The sequence below is a fragment of the Helianthus annuus genome, chromosome 8 (genome assembly GCF_002127325.2).
Source record: "Helianthus annuus cultivar XRQ/B chromosome 8, HanXRQr2.0-SUNRISE, whole genome shotgun sequence".
Classification (NCBI taxonomy): Eukaryota; Viridiplantae; Streptophyta; class Magnoliopsida; order Asterales; family Asteraceae; genus Helianthus; species Helianthus annuus.
This window is the reverse complement of record NC_035440.2, coordinates 163,450,730-163,467,103: the sequence shown is the minus strand read 5'-3', so window position 1 is coordinate 163,467,103 and position 16,374 is coordinate 163,450,730. Positions and strand designations below refer to the sequence as shown.

The 16,374-nt window shown below is 32.0% G+C and overlaps 2 protein-coding genes across 5 annotated transcripts; both read left to right on the top strand.

Moving 5' to 3' along the window:
• The first annotated feature begins 379 nt into the window (after positions 1–379).
• LOC110932120 (two-pore potassium channel 1-like) lies at positions 380–2,812 on the top strand. Of its 4 annotated transcripts, none has more exons than XM_035976217.1 (3): positions 380–995; positions 1,463–2,376; positions 2,471–2,812. In XM_035976217.1, the coding sequence occupies exons 2-3, from the start codon at positions 1,487–1,489 to the stop codon at positions 2,661–2,663; spliced, it is 1,083 nt and encodes a 360-aa protein (XP_035832110.1). In that variant the 5' UTR covers positions 380–995; positions 1,463–1,486; the 3' UTR covers positions 2,664–2,812. The 4 variants fall into 4 exon arrangements, with proteins under 4 accessions (XP_035832110.1, XP_035832109.1, XP_035832108.1 ...); XM_035976216.1 differs by lacking the exon at positions 380–995 and adding an exon at positions 1,157–1,331; XM_035976215.1 differs by lacking the exon at positions 380–995 and adding an exon at positions 1,157–1,331 and having other exon boundaries at positions 1,454–2,376.
• Positions 2,813–4,832: 2,020 nt separating this feature from the next.
• On the top strand, positions 4,833–5,871 carry LOC118481105. Its single transcript, XM_035976213.1, has 2 exons — positions 4,833–5,672; positions 5,769–5,871. The coding sequence occupies exons 1-2, from the start codon at positions 5,439–5,441 to the stop codon at positions 5,835–5,837; spliced, it is 303 nt and encodes a 100-aa protein (XP_035832106.1). The 5' UTR covers positions 4,833–5,438; the 3' UTR covers positions 5,838–5,871.
• Positions 5,872–16,374: the final 10,503 nt, after the last annotated feature.

Below are 16,374 nucleotides of genomic sequence, written 5' to 3'. Positions count from 1 at the left end.
GAGAACCGAACGAATCAGCGTAACCCTCCCACCAATGGAGAGTAACGAGGCCTTCCACATAGTGAGGCGATTTTCCAAAGCGTCAAAAACCGGTCTCCAACTTTCATAACGATTCATGTTTGCCCCCACTTTCAAACCAAGGAACTTGCATGGGAAAGAACCAGCCTTACACCCAACGATGCCTGCCATTTCCGTCACCTCATTAAGAGACGGACCGACCCCGAACAAACTAGACTTAGAGAGATTAATCTTGAGGCCCGAACAAAGATGAAAACACCTCAAAATTCTAACAACATTTATAATATTATCCCTGGACCACTCTCCCAAAATAACCGCATCATCAGCGTAGAGAAGGTGAGAGACAACAGGACCTCCATTTGGGAGAGCAACTCCTTTAACTATCTCCAAACTACAAGCCTTCCTAATCATGCACGATAGAGCTTCCATCACAATAACGAAGAGAAAAGGAGACAAAGGGTCACCTTGACGCATGCCTTTAAAGCATTTGAATTCGAAGGATGGCGCGCCGTTAACCAAAACCGACGCCCTAGCCGACGACAGCACACCCTTGATCCAAGAACGCCACTTAACCGAGAAACCCAACTGAAGGAGCATATCGAGAATAAAGTTCCAATTAACATTGTCGTACGCCTTTTCGAAGTCAATCTTGAGAAGGAAGATATTTTTATTAGAGTGTTTAGCCCAATTCAAAACTTCGTTAACAATTAGCGGGCCGTCCAGGATCAGCAGTCATGTGCTAATAATTTTAACAGTTTTATTCTTCACTCAGGGCTTATTGAGTACAATATGCGTGGTAGGAAGTTCACATATTCATCGGCTGATGGAAGGAAGCAGAGCAAACTTTAGAGTGTGTTTGGATAGTTTTGCCATCACAAGTGTCCACCTTCAAAGTATCCGATCAGCTTCGGTAAACTATACGAAACTGACCAGTAATACCCTCGCCGGAGCCACCCTGTTTCCTCATAAGTTCATATGTAAGTTTGCAATACTGTTAAAACTATCATTACACGAACTCTGGCCAAAAAAAATTAAATTTAAAAAAAAAAAAAAAACTTACTGGCTTTTTCAATATTTGACATTTTGTATTGTTTCCTAGAGTTTCCAGCTATGTGTGTTCACATATTCATAATTTTAGAGTGTGTTTGGATATGACAATGTTATAAATGACACACATAGCTGTACCCCTGCCTGAACCACTTTGTTTTCTTCCCTACTCCACCTTCAAAGTATCCGATCAGCTTCGGTAAACTATACGAAACTGACCAGTAATACCCTCGCCGGAGCCACCCTGTTTCCTCATAAGTTCATATGTAAGTTTGCAATACTGTTAAAACTATCATTACACGAACTCTGGCCAAAAAAAATTAAATTTAAAAAAAAAAAAAAAACTTACTGGCTTTTTCAATATTTGACATTTTGTATTGTTTCCTAGAGTTTCCAGAATATTGCTCACAAGTGTCTAGCCATGACAACTAATGGCGAAAAGCAAGCTTCACCGAAGCACCCGCGTGTAACCGATCATATAGCTTCCGCCAAGAGAAGAAGATTTCGGCGACTTAAAAGTGCCCCACTGGCCGATTCGTTTACTTATGATAAAAAAACCGATGCAGTTAAACAATGTCCCAAGTCTGTTTTTGATCAGTTTAGCCCGAGTTACTGGAAAATAGGTGTCGTATTGTTGGTCTATTTAGCTGCAGGTACACTTTGTTTTCATCTGACCAGACACCAGATTGCAGGAAACAAAACGAACAGCGTACTCGATGCGCTGTACTTCACTGTTGTAACGATGACATCTGTCGGTTATGGAGACGTTATTCCGGATAGCACTCTCACAATCCTACTCGCGTGTCTGTTTGTGGTCTTGGGCATGTTAATTGTGGGGTTGGTTTTAGGTAAAGCAGCCGAGGTTTTAGTGGTAAAACAAGAACGAATACTAGAAAAGGCGTTACATCTACACGAAACCATCGGTGAAGCACAAATCCTTAAGAAAATGAAAACGAATACAGCGAGGAACAAGTGTATCATCTTGGTATTATTGCTTTTGGTACTTATGGGTGCAGGAACAGGTCTGTTACTTGAAGTTGAAGATTTGGACTTTGTTCACGCGTTTTATTGTGTTGTTGCAACGCTTACAGGCCTCGGGTACATACATACATGTTTTACAACAACTGGCAGCCGCGTGTTTGCTGTGTTTTGGATATTATTGGGTACGGTTTATGTAGCGCAGTTGCTGTTCACTTTCGCTTTGCTGTACAGCGAACGAAAGCAAAGATCGTTGGTTAAATGGGTTCTTAAAAGAAAAACAACGACTTCTGACCTCGAGGCAGCTGATTTTGATGGCGATGGAGTCGTCGTGTAAGTAGAAAATATATAAAATATTATTATATAACAAGAATTTAATAACTTAGTAATAAGCTTGTGATATGATGTTTTGGTTGGTATTCAACAGGGCTGCAGAGTTTGTTCTGTACAAGTTAAAAGAGATGGGAAAGATCAGCCAAGACGACATCACACCGATCGTGGATGAGTTTGAAACACTAGATTTTGATAAAACCGGAACGTTATCTGTCAATGATCTTCGGTTATCCCAGTCAGCGTTGTTATCAGGGGCTGATATTGTAGCTCCCCGGTTATCAGTGTAAGGTAATGCAAGTATCTTACACAGTAAGAGGGAGATGTTTGGATGGGAGTTTAAACTGATTAATCAGTTGTTGGTGTTTGGGTAGAAGTGGATATTGTAATAACTGTAAAATTATCAACTAATGGTGCAAAATAACTGTTTTCTCTTCAATATTCCAATCATAGTCTAAAATGCTACAACTTCTAAACTACAAATTAAACAAGTTTTAAGAACAAATTGTGTTAGGGCTCTGTCAATGAATTTCATAACTGATTAAACAGTAATTTGCGTTAAAAGACCTTCATGAACAATCAAAGCTGAACCAAGCAGTGATTGATAAGGCATGCGATGTTTGTAATGTTTCAGTTTCTGGTTCACATAACAGTTTCTTAGACCATCACCTATAAATGCATTTACAAACATGCCTAATCAGCTGTCACATTAGATTTCCGCAAATACACTAAAAATACACATTTTCTCTCCACTCTTACAAACATATTTATCAATACTTATATTTCCACATCATCACCACATTTACATTTATTTTTAACAATTAACTTATTTATATCAATATTATATCGAAAGTTATAAAAACAAAACATTAAACGTCTAAACATGAACATTAATATATACGTATCTTAAACTTTTGTATCATTTTTTTAATTAAAGTAACATTAATAAACTTATGTTTTAAAATAAAAACAATACATTTTTTTTGTTATATTGTCCAATTACTATATGTGAAATGAAAAAAAAAAGATATATAAGTCATTAAAACTTCTAGTATACAACTCATTTATGCATATCAAAATAAATTTAAACAAGAAAAGAGTAAAATAAATACAAAACAAACATAGAGGCTCACCATCCTACCAAATGCACAATTCTTCCCCAAGAACATTCCACTCAAATGCAAACCCCCCTCAAATGCTAAATCCACATAAGCCAAATGCAAGCTAAATGCTTTGCATTGGCCATGGTCAAAGATATAAACCCTAGATAACGCTGAACGATACGTCATTTGAGTAAATATCGAATAAAATAAGGAGTAACTATAGAAATGTAATAAAGTACAAGGGCTAATATGTGAGTTTATTTGTTTTTATTCGACACATCAAACAAAACTCTAGCTCTTAAGGCTGGATGGCGCGGGCTCACGCCACACCCTGCCATATCACCTCCATAGTGCCCCAAACACTGTTGCGAGAGCGCTATAGGTGGCTTCGCCAGCTGCGTCACGAGCGCCATTGGGGTTGACTTGGGGGACCTACTTATCCTTACCAAGCAGATTTCTTTTATTTTAATTTATTTTTTATATTTAAAGGAGCTTTATTTTACGTTGTCAACGTTAAATAGGAGTGCTGATGTAATCTAACAAAACCCCTAGAAGTTTTATCCCACACCGTATAGCCTAAGGCTGGGTGGTGTGGGATAAAGTCACGCCATCCCAACGCCTACTTTAGCAAGGGGCTTTATTGTTAACTAACATGCAATAGGATAAAACTTCTATAACCATTACTCAATTATTATATTTTTATTTAGATGTATTTTAAAATAATAAATATTATAAAAAACGTAAGTTTTAAAAGAAAAATTAAGATAAAACATAAAAAAAATCATTAAACTAGAATAAAAAAGATAACAACCCAACTTAATTAAAAACAATACATAAGAAAGTTAATTAAAATAAACGGCTTAATTAAAATGACCATCCAAAATTCTCCAAGTCGGAAGATCGGAAGATGAAGAAAGCTAGTGTTTTGAAGTTGTTGGAACTTGACACGGGCTGTCTCAATCGCTTGATCTTCAGTTAAGCCCTCTTTGTTATTCATGACATTGATAAAGAGCCTCTCAAATTTCTCACACATTTTTCGCATCATAATAAATCTACCAGTAATGTGATTCATTGTTTGCACCCACTTATTGATGAAAGCGTGTCAAAATCGTGTTCCAATGAGAAACAAAATCAGGAGGCTGCCATGGCTCTGCAACAAGCATCAAACTCGTAGCCAAAGTGATGTCCTTTTCCTCGGTCCATTGTTATGCCATAAAATGGTAGGAAATGTTAAGAGATGATTGATTTTGTAGTATGAAAAGTTAGAGAGCTGTGGTATACATTGGTAGAAGATAGAGATTTATATAGAGGATTTAAATAAAAACAAAATATATTTTACCGTTTCCCAACGGTCAAGTATTAATTATTCAAACAATCAACTTGTTGGCGCTCACGAAGGACACAACAACATCAACCATGGCGTCTCCCATGGTGCCCGTGTAGCAATGTTTGGGGCGCTATAGTGCTTAGGCGGCGAAGAGCGTGAGCCCACACAAAATGGTCTTAAAGAAGGAGAATTGCTTAAACACATGTATACTATGTCACCTATGACGTATAAGACGCTTATATAATCTCTTACTTCACCCTCCTCTCTAACATTACATCTCAGCGCATACAAACACACTATTGGGGTGTTTGTTTTTTGTGAAAAGATCTTTAGGACCTCTTACGTCTGCCCCACGCAGACCACACCCAGACGTTTGAGTCTGTAGTATGTTTGTTTTCTCGAAGACCTTTCATTAAAAAATGTCTGCGCGACCTCTTTTTGGTGCAGACATGGATCAAGGTCTTCGTACCTTTTCTCCTTCTTTTTTTCCCATATGCAACAAACACTGCCCTAGTTCCTTCTCCCCTCCTCCTCCCCCTACGTCGCCAACCACCCCTCCTCCTCCACCACACCACCGGCCCTAACCACAAAAAAATTTAGCCATCGAATCTTCTCTACTTCTCTTCGATTCCGCCATGGAAGCATCTTCTCAACTCAACTGCTGCAGAATCAACTCTTTCATCAAGGATAGAAGCACCGGATTCACCGTCGTACACTGTCCGTTTCCAACCATTATTAAGGTTAACCGCCGGAACAGAGTGAAGACTCGCGTCGTCGCAACCGAGACCAAGCCGAAGACAATCGAGGCGAAATCGTCAAAATCCGTCAATGGATCTGTTAATGGATCGTCAGTTTACGGCGCAAATACGGTAGGTTTGATTTGATTTTGAATTGTGGTTGTTTGATTGATAGGTGAAAGAGTGTTTGTTAGGGTTTTAAGTTGGATTGTTTTGTGTTTTTTGTAGAGAATGGAGACGGTTTCACAGAAGATTAAACGAGAATGGATTGTTTTGTGTTTGATTATTGGTGTTTAAATTCTGAATTTTGATTATGTTAATAAGTTGATTATAGGTGTTTGAATTCTGAATTTTGATTATGTTAATAAGTTGATTGGTGTTAAGAAGTTAAAAAATAAACAGTCTTCTTCTTACAGACTTTGGTCCACCTATTCAGTTACAGATGTCTGCAGATGTGGTCCGCAGACTGCAGACATTTTACCTCTGAAAAAACAAACACCTATGTTTTTCTCGTAGTTCCATATTCAAAATTGATTTTGTATTGAAATACTTAATATTTTTTATGATTAAAAACTTATGAAACACTAAACATCTATACTATATAATACTTTGAGGACACTTGTCATCATATTAGGGCATCTCTTATAGATAATTATTATTTTAATTTAATCTTTTCTAATTAATTATAAATAACCCTTCTATTAAATATTATTTAGTTTAATATCTTATGGATAATTATTATTTAGTTTAATCTTCTACTCATTTATAATCTATACTAGGCTATCACCCGGGAACATCCCGGGATAGGGAAAATTATATTTGAAAAATCAAATACATAGATAAAATTAGTAAACTAATTGGTATGTTCTTTCCCGTCCTAACAAAATCTTTTATTCGGTTTTAGTAATATTCCAATTTGGCCTCCATGAGTGTTTAAAGGTTTCATGTGGAATTATTAAGTATTAGGTTAAGAGTGAAATATAATTATAATAATGTTTGGAGATGGTGAAGATATTTCTATGTGATGATTGTATGAAGTTTTCAAAAGTGATATTTGTTGATGTTTAATAATTCTCTGTAATAGCGGTGATATTCGGTCCAGATAGCAAAGGATTAAAAACATATTTACATAAAACCCCGTAAACTTTTGTAAAACGGCTATGATATAGTCAAACTCATTTAGTATGATAGTATTTTTTTAAACCTTATTAATTAAATGATCACAGAAAAAAAATATAATTATTAAATTGAAATATGTTAAAAGCTTTGACTGGCATTTTGAAAAGATTGGGGTATTTTTGGATACAAAGTTATAAATAGTGTATAAAATCTTTTAAATAACTAATACAAATATTAAGTTAAATAGGAAAGTTGTGTAAACGTATATAAGTAAATTTGAGTAATATATTTTTTATTGACATATGGTATTATAGTAATATAAAATGTAATTATACCATGTTAATGGGCCGGTTTATAAAAATTGATTGGGCTGCTTTATAAAAAATAATACACAATCACATATACAAACAAATACTGGCCTACAATTTAAATTTGTAAACTATCATTGGGCCGTCCAAACTATCATTGGGCCGTCCATATATGTAATTTAATATAGCAAATTTTTTAACATAATTAAACATGAAACATAATACACTTAATTCTTTTAGTATTAAACTAAGGAAAAGATAAAACACAAGACACTTGAAACAAATTAAATAGTTCGATAAACAAAAGATAAAATAGTATCAAATTAAATAAATTTTTCTATCAGAAAGGCGAAACGATTGTCTCCAAAAATAATGCGCCTTTAGGTCCGTTAAAGCTGTCAACATGTTGAATGTAGTTAAAAGAATCATTGCACAGTAGAACTTCTACAGTATCTCCCCAAATACTTGTTACCAACCACTTGTTGTCTTGAATTATACTCATCCTTTGCTGCGGATCCAATTGTTGAACTATGCGAGCATTGGTGAAAGAAAATACCGTTATCCAATCATCATGTTCATATTTGACCAATTCTGCAGTTAGTTCATCAGAATATCGAACAACAATGCCATGGAGCCTGTCCGAAATTGTTAGAAAATGCACTTGGCAAGGATTGACTTGAATACGCTCGGGAAAACGAATAATACTGAACGATTCAGATATAACATCAAAGGCAACAATGTTACATTCACCAGGTGGAATCCAGTAATTGGAAACAGTGAAATAAACTGTTTTGCCGGAATAAATTCCGTGAGACCATGAATAAAAACTTGAACCAAACAAACATCCTTTCAAGAAACTCAAGTTTCTCCATGAGTCATTATGTCGTGAATATACACGAGCAGTAACTGCGCCAGCGAAACAGTTAATATGAAGCACCTTCAGATCGTTGTGCTCGTCAACGTACATCCCACCCGTATCGTCATGTCGACCAAAATAATGTCTAAAATAGTCGTCCGATATCAACTTAAAACGCCTAATCGTTGGATTCCAAAGGACGAGCTCATTCGCATCAGTCCTCCTAATGCAAAGTAAAATCAGTCCATTAAACGAACCTATAATGATTAATCTTGATGGCTGGACATCGTATGGAAAAGTGATGATTTTTCTGGTATCGACTTCCAAGTTGCCAGATAGTATGTTGTCAACGACAATGGTATGTTCATTCAAAGAGAGCAGCTTCTTTTGTAGTAAGTTTGAAAGACGTCGAGTATGTATTAAAACAAACTTTGGTGTAGATAACTCATAACACCATTGTTTGCAAACACACTTCAATTGACAAACTACCTTCGCAGGTAGTCTCGATAATATCTCTTCAAACATCATGTCATCACCAATACGTTCCATGATCCTTAATACTCTGATAACAAAACAAAAAAATTAACAAAAACGATTGTATAAAAACTTATCGTATAAACACTTGAGAACTATCAATTGAATATCAAAAATTTTATAATAGTAAAATTTTATACAATAACCATAATAGAATAATTTTAAAACTTCAAACAGGATGTTCAAAAAATATAAATAAAAGACATTAAAAAATAGAAAATATTTATATAAAATCACCAAATCTAACCATTAACAGTAAACCTAATGAAAACAAAATCCATTAATAAAAACACGAAATCTTCAAATAAGTTTATGTCAAACCCAATACTTTCGATCACTGTACCATAACAATATAAACAAAATTCCATTGTACAAGATTGAAGACATAGATTATTACACTCCAGACCAAACAATCTCGAGTATTGTTTTGGTTTCCAGTTTAATCTATAGATAAAACATCAACAAACACATACTATCCAAGTATATGATTGAAGATAATCTTATACAAAATACTTGTATAAGATTGAAGACATAGATTATTACCATAAAGAACAAATAATTTCCAATAAAAAAGATGAAAAAAATACACAAATCGGAGATGGAATCAAACATTTAACCAGAAATATTTTATGAAGACAAACAAAAGATCAAGGTATGGGATTGCATGTATAGATACATAATCGGAGATGGAAAGCTTTACATTTAAAGTAAATAACATGAAAACAATACACCAAAAACATTTTAGGTATGAAATATTCAGGATATTACCGATGTAGATTTTGAGGTTTTTTGATGAACTTGTTGAAGATCAAAGGATTCCTTGGTTCTCGAGATGAAGCAATATAAATAACTGAAATATTGTGTGAGAGATATTACTAAAATATCTCCTATATATATAGTCCGGATACCCATGGATGGGCGGTTCGCATTGCTTGCATATCTCGTGGAGTTATGTTATAAGTTTGTAGGATTAATTTTAAAACTATATAATGTATTTAAAGTGACTAATATTGGTATGACTGTACAGTAAATATTTTAAATTTGAAAATACAAACTTATACAATATGAAATTTATATATCTAAATATATATATAACGTATTTACAGTGACTACGGGAGATCTTTAAGAGTTAGGTTCATTCGTCTGGAGAATGAATGAATGATTGTCGTATGAGGACATATAGTCAATATGGTTCGTCGAAGAAGATGAAGAGTTCCGACTATAAGTTCACAGGGATTTTAAGCAATAAGCAAGAATTAAATCCAAGTACAAACTAATTTGATGATTAATTATCCTTTTTGTCCCATGATGTTGATAACAAAAAGTTCTTGGTTGTTTTCAAAAGGCTTTTATATAATTAACTTTTAGGTTAAGAGTGAAATATAATTATAATAATGTTTGGAGATGATGAAGATATTTGTATGTGATGATTGTATGAAGATTTGAAAAGTGATATTTGTTGATGTTTACTAATGTTGAGTAATAGCATGGATATTCGGTCCATATAGCAAAGGATTAAAAAGATATGTACATAAACCACGTTAACTTTTGTAAAATGTATATAGATATAGTCAATCTCATTTAGTATGATAGTATTTTTTTAAACCTTATTAATTATATGAAATCAGAATAAAAATATAATTATTAAATTGAAATATGTTTACAGCTTTGACTGGCATTTTGAAAAGATTGGGGTATTTTTGGATACACAATTATAACTTGTGTATAAAATCTTTGAAATTAGTAATACAAATATTCAGTTAAATAGGAAAGTTGTGTAAACGTATATAAGTAAATACTAACATTATATTTTTTATTGACATATGGTATTGTAGTAATGGAAAAACTAATTATACCAGGTTAATGGGCCGCTTTATAAAAATTGATTGGGCCGCTTTATAAAAAATAATACAAAATCACATATAGCAACAAATACTGACCTACACATTTAATTTGTAAACTATCATTGGGCCGTCCTAACTATCATTGGGCCGTCCAAATCTGTAATTTAATAGAGCAATTTTTTTGACATAATTAAACATGAAACGTAATACACTTAATTCTTTTATTATTAAACTAAGGAACAGATAAAACACAAAAACTTGAAACAAATTAAATAGTTCGATAAACAAAAGATGAATTAGTATGAATTTAATTAAATTTTTCTATCAGCAAGGGGAAACGATTGTCTCCAAAAATAATGCGCCTTTAGGTCCGTTAAAGCTGTCAACCTGTTGAATGTAGTTAAAAGAATCGTTGCACAGTAGAACCTCAACAGTATCTCCCCAAATACTTGTTATCAACCACTTATTGTCGTGAATTATATTCGTCCTTTGCTGCGGCTCCAAATGTTGAACTATGCGAGCATTGCTGAAAGAAAATACCGTTATCCAATCATCATGTTCATATTTGACCAATTCTGCAGTTAGTTCTTCAGAATATTTAACAACAATGCCATGAAGCTTGTTCGAAATTGTTAGAAAATGCACTTGGCAAGGACTGGCTTGAATATGCTCGGGAAAACGAAGAATACTGAACGATTCAGATATAACATCAAAAGCAACAATGTTACATTCACCAGGTGGAATAAAGTAATTGGAAACAGTGAAATAAATTGTTTTGCCGGAATAAATTCCATGAGACCATGAATAAAAGTTTGAACCTAACATACATCCTTTCAAGAAACTCAATTTTCTCCATGAGTCATTATGTCGTGAATATACACGAGCAGTAACTGCCCCAGCGAAACAGTTAATATGAAGCACTTTCAGATCGTTGTGCTCATCAACGTACATCCCACCCGTATCGTCATGTCGACCAAAATAATGACTAAAATAGTCGTCCGATATGAACTTAAACCGCCTAGTGGTTGGATTCCAAAGGACGAGCTCATTGGCATCAGTCCTCCTAATGCAAAGTAAAATCAGTCCGTTAAACGAACCTATAATGATTAAAAAGGATGGCTCGACATCGTATGGAAAAGTTACGACTTTAACGGTTTCGACTTCCAAGTTGCCAGATACTATGTCGTCAACGACAATGGTATTTTCATTCAAAGAGAGCAGCTTCTTTTGTAGTAAGTTTGAAACTCGTCGAGTATGTATTAAAACAAACTTTGGTGTCGATAACTCATAACACCATTGTTTGCAAACACACTTGAATTGACAAACTACCTTTGCAGGTAGTCTCGATAAGATCTCTTCAAACATCATGTCATCAGCAATACGTTCCATGATCCTTAATACTCTGATAACAAAAATAAAAATAAACAAAAAACGATTGTATAAAATCTTATTGTATAAACACTTGAGAACTATCAATTAAATATCAAAAATTGTATAAGATACTTTACAATAACTAACCGGGTTAGTGGAGGTGTTATGTGTAAGAATCTATGAATGAGAAATAATGAAACGAAAAATGGGTATTTATAGGACATTCATACTATACATTGTAAATCGGTTTTTATTACTAAATTGACGTAAATTTGTTAACAAAATCTTACAAATCTGTTTTAATATTTCATATATATAAAAGTTGCTAAAAAAATATGAAGTTTTAACAAAATTAGATTTGTTCTCATTAATTGCTAAATTGGTATACAACTATTTCCATAGCATTCACCAATCTATTTATGTTACGATACTATCTAACTATATATTTGGAAAACTTAATTTTCAATATAAGATTTATTACATATCAATATTAAATGTTGGCAAATATAAATTTCTTTCCTACAAAATTTATCTTATATTTAAAAAAATTTTAAATATAAGATTTATTACATATCAATATTAAATGTTGGCAAATATAAATTTCTTTCCTACAAAATTTATTATTATTTAGAAAATTGAAAAATGTTAAAATTTTTTTTATATATAGATGTTGCTAAAAAAGGGATTTAAAAATAATTATATCTAACGTCGTTACTTGTTACGTGTTTTAACAACTTTTTCAATAACTATTAACAACCAACTTATGTTTCTGTTCAAATAAAAACATATCTTTGGAAACCTTACAATTAAGTATACGATATATTAGATATATATAGATATACTTAATATAAAAAAAGGCAAATATCATCAAGTTAAATGTTGGTATATTATAATCAAGTTAAATGTTGGTATATTATAATCAAGTTAAATGTTGATATCTCAGATGAAATTAGATTGGGATTCAATCGAGATTCGATTGAAATTCAGCACAAAGAAAACCAACACAAAATATAAAAAACCTCTGTTCAATGCAGACATTGATATTGAAATACCAATGAATGTTTAATATCATGTAATGATTGATAAAATTTGAATGTTTAAATCAAAAAATCTGATTTTTAATAATAGAAAGATGAGCTAATTTAATTTCTTGCTAACTTTCTCCAAAGTCTTGAAAGTACTTGAAGTTGAAGACACGTAGACGTCATCCAATGTACGTTTTTTATTTTTATTGGTATCACAACTGGTGTTAACATCATCGTCCTTCACACTTGGGATGTGACTTTTCTTCTTTATAAATTCTTTATCATTTACCTAAAAGAAATGTGAAAATATATTAAAAAATAATATAATTAAAAATCTTATAACTATTAATAAGTATGAAACTTGTATTGAAAAAAAAAATTTACCTCCGTAATCTTCATCTTTTCTTTGAGCTCATTAATAATTGACTCATCATCAGTCAAGTTCGTGACAAAATACATCTCATCAAAGTTAGTAAGATTATAATTTGTTATCTCAATTTTAAAGGCAAACTTCTTTCCAATCAAGTTGTCTAAATCCACGGGAAAGTTTACTTTTTCAACAACCTATGAATCAACATATTTTATGAAAAAGTTAATAAGCAATTTTTAGAAAATAAAATTAAAAAAATATACAAAGGGAAAATTGATTTATACATACAGGTGTTATATTTTCTTGAAACAATTGTTCAGCCGACTTTAGAACAACTTTTTCAATGATTTCATCAACCAAAGGATGAAATAATATTAGTGGAACATCATCACTGTTGTCTTCCACTTGAACTTTTATTTTGAATCTAATTAAGTTAAATAGAATGACAAATATATACAAACAGATTATTTTACAAAACATATAAATATTAAAAAAGATAACAAATTATCATATTACCTTGGAACTGGATATATAACACTTTCATCACAATTAGGGTTCTTGCAAACATAGAAAAATTGTTCCTCCATACTCGGGCTGTCTATAAAATCTGTACCAGCCTCGATTAAACATTTAGGACACTCCATATAGTGCCAACCAAAATGCTTATCGATACCAGTAATAGTACCAAGTATGATAACAGATTGAGGCTGTATAAAATAAAATTTATAAAAATATTTAATTTAAAAACAATGTACATCTACTTTTGCCATTATAAATATATATACACACCTTCATAATTTGCCAAAGATCATATATATTCCTCAAAGGAGTATTAATGATAAATTCATCAGTTGACATCTACAATAATATAAACGAAAAGTTAAATTTGTATGTAGAAAATGAACAACAAAGTGGCATTAATAAATTTATATATTACTGGTAGAATAGAGTACAAAATAAATCAAAATTAAACTAATACCTTTTCAAATTCGAGGAGAAATAAAGTTTTTTATCTTGTAATGTATAAATTTCTAACAACTTTGAACATGTATTTATAAAGACATTTTAATTTAGGAAGTTGTTTAATTTAATATGTTATATTACGATTTAAATTAAACTAAATCAATATATAAAGTAAATACTAAGATGATTGTATTTATTTTTGATTTATGAATTTTATATTTACCATTTTTTTTTTAGAAAGAGATTGACTATTATGTTTTTGGAATTAATCGATGATTCTATAATTAATACATTTAACTTAGAAAGTTTAAAACTATTTTAATAATGTTTTAGTATCTTTTTAACAAATTCAAAACTTATATTAAAATCATAATAAGTCTGAAAGTGTAAATAAACATTTTTTTCCGTAAAGTTAATAAATTATAATAATTAAGAAAATGTAATTATTTGGGTTTCTTTGTACAAAATCTTTTTCCCCATATGTCTTCTCCATATACAAAGATTTCCTCCCACTTCCCAATAACCTCCATCTTTTTCATCGGTTACATCATCTTCATCTTCTTCACTTATTCGGATCATAAAGGTATGCTTCAATATCTAAAATTCTTAATTTCATTGTACTGTTCTTGTTAAGTCTTTGAAAGCATTGTTAAGTTTGAAGGTCTAATATTGGATTATGGATTTTAGTTTCTATTCATGTTTATATATAGATTTAGCACATTCGGGTGATTATTAATGAGATTAGTTGAACGATATGTGTTATTTTGATGTATTGAATGTGATATATGATAAAAGACATGTTTAAGTTAAGTTTAAAACATTCTGATTTTGAATGTTTATTTTGTATTATACAATAGAAGATGTAATATTAGTAAGTATATGTTAGATTACCGTTATTATATATTAAATGTTTATGGTATAAGGTCTTACTTTGTAGATATGTTAAATTGTTTATATTAGGTATCATCATCTTTTTTGCATTATGATAATTGTGGAAAACATTTTATTATGTGAATATGTTGTTTAGATTATGTGCAGTACATTGATTATGTTTTTTATTCAACAGGAATACCTAATCTAATTAGTTCATGTTTGTTCAAACGCAGATAACTATGACGTCTTTTTATAAAATATTTTCCTCCGACTGTTCAGAATATCTAGTAAGATAATTAATCTTATAAGTAAATCATTTTTTACTCATTTTTTTATGTTAATCCATCTTATGTTTTTCAAGGAAATACCAAATCAATATAGCAACAGATTCCTATTGAATGCTGAACCAAACAATCAAGCCATTATAAAATGTGTGAACGGTAAGGAATTTGAAGTAATTTTGACTAAACGGGAAGATGCGTTTGTGTTCATGGATGGTTGGGAAGTGATTGTAGCCAAACTATCATTTACGGAGGGTTGTTTTCTGATGTTTAAGCAAATTGACTTGTATTCGTACTTGTTAACACCTTTTAAGAATATGCAAGACCATCCGATCTTCGGATCTAATGTTCCTTTGTTTACCTCCATGTCTACCGAGAAAACGATAAGCAATGTTGAGTACTTCTGTCAACGCTTCACAGAAGAGTCGAATGATAATTTGGTGAGTATACAAACAATATTTTTATATGGTTTTCACTAACAAATTTATGTTATTTAAACTGCATGAATATTATACGCAGATAATTCCTGCTGATTTCGTTGAAGACACAATACGTTTACCATCTATTAGCAAGTTAACATTCAAGGTCCATGTTAATTTGTGGGACAGTTTTGATGTGATGATTCAGAAAGACCGTAATCTTAAGGTGTATCTGATGTACGATTCATGGGACAATGTTGTGAATTACGTACCTATATACCCGGATTATTACGTTGTGATGAGGTACATTTTTAAACAAAATTTCCAGCTCATTGTTTATGACTTGAACGGTTGTGAGATTCTTGTGCCGAAGCGTCTATACACGCTTGCTGCTGGAAACATACCTAAACCAGGTCCTTCAAATATTGAAAGACAAGACACCGATGATGAAACCGATCATGAAAACGATGAGGAAGAATCTGATCCAGATTATAATGAATCAATGAATGATGATTCTGTTGATGTTTCTTCTATCTTAACTAACTCTGATATCGATGGAATGAATGATGAGGAAGACGTTGAAGTTTCAGATTCTGAAGAAGATAAAAAGGGTGATCCGGACTACAATCCTATTGAGTTTGAATGGAAGTACGACAGGCGTTTTGTAAGATCAGTTGTTATTCATATTTTACATATATTGACATAATAGAAAATAGAAAAATTATTTTTGGTATTTAATTTTGCAGTGTTATACCACTCATAATCTAATATTTTGTTATAATTATTTATTGTAGCGTCTTAATGTAAATGTTGCTGAAGCATCCAGAATTGATATGACTATGGAGATGTACGTCCAGAATTTGGCTGGAGT

Excerpts from the sequence above, each read along its gene's own strand:
- LOC118481105 (XM_035976213.1), top strand. The coding sequence starts at position 5,439 with ATGGAAGCATCTTCTCAACTCAACTGCTGCAGAATCAACTCTTTCATC. Across the intron at positions 5,673-5,768 it reads CAGTTTACGGCGCAAATACG|AGAATGGAGACGGTTTCACA; the intron begins GTAGGTTTGATT and ends TGTTTTTTGTAG.
- LOC110932120 (XM_035976217.1), top strand. The coding sequence starts at position 1,487 with ATGACAACTAATGGCGAAAAGCAAGCTTCACCGAAGCACCCGCGTGTA. Across the intron at positions 2,377-2,470 it reads GATGGCGATGGAGTCGTCGT|GGCTGCAGAGTTTGTTCTGT; the intron begins GTAAGTAGAAAA and ends GGTATTCAACAG.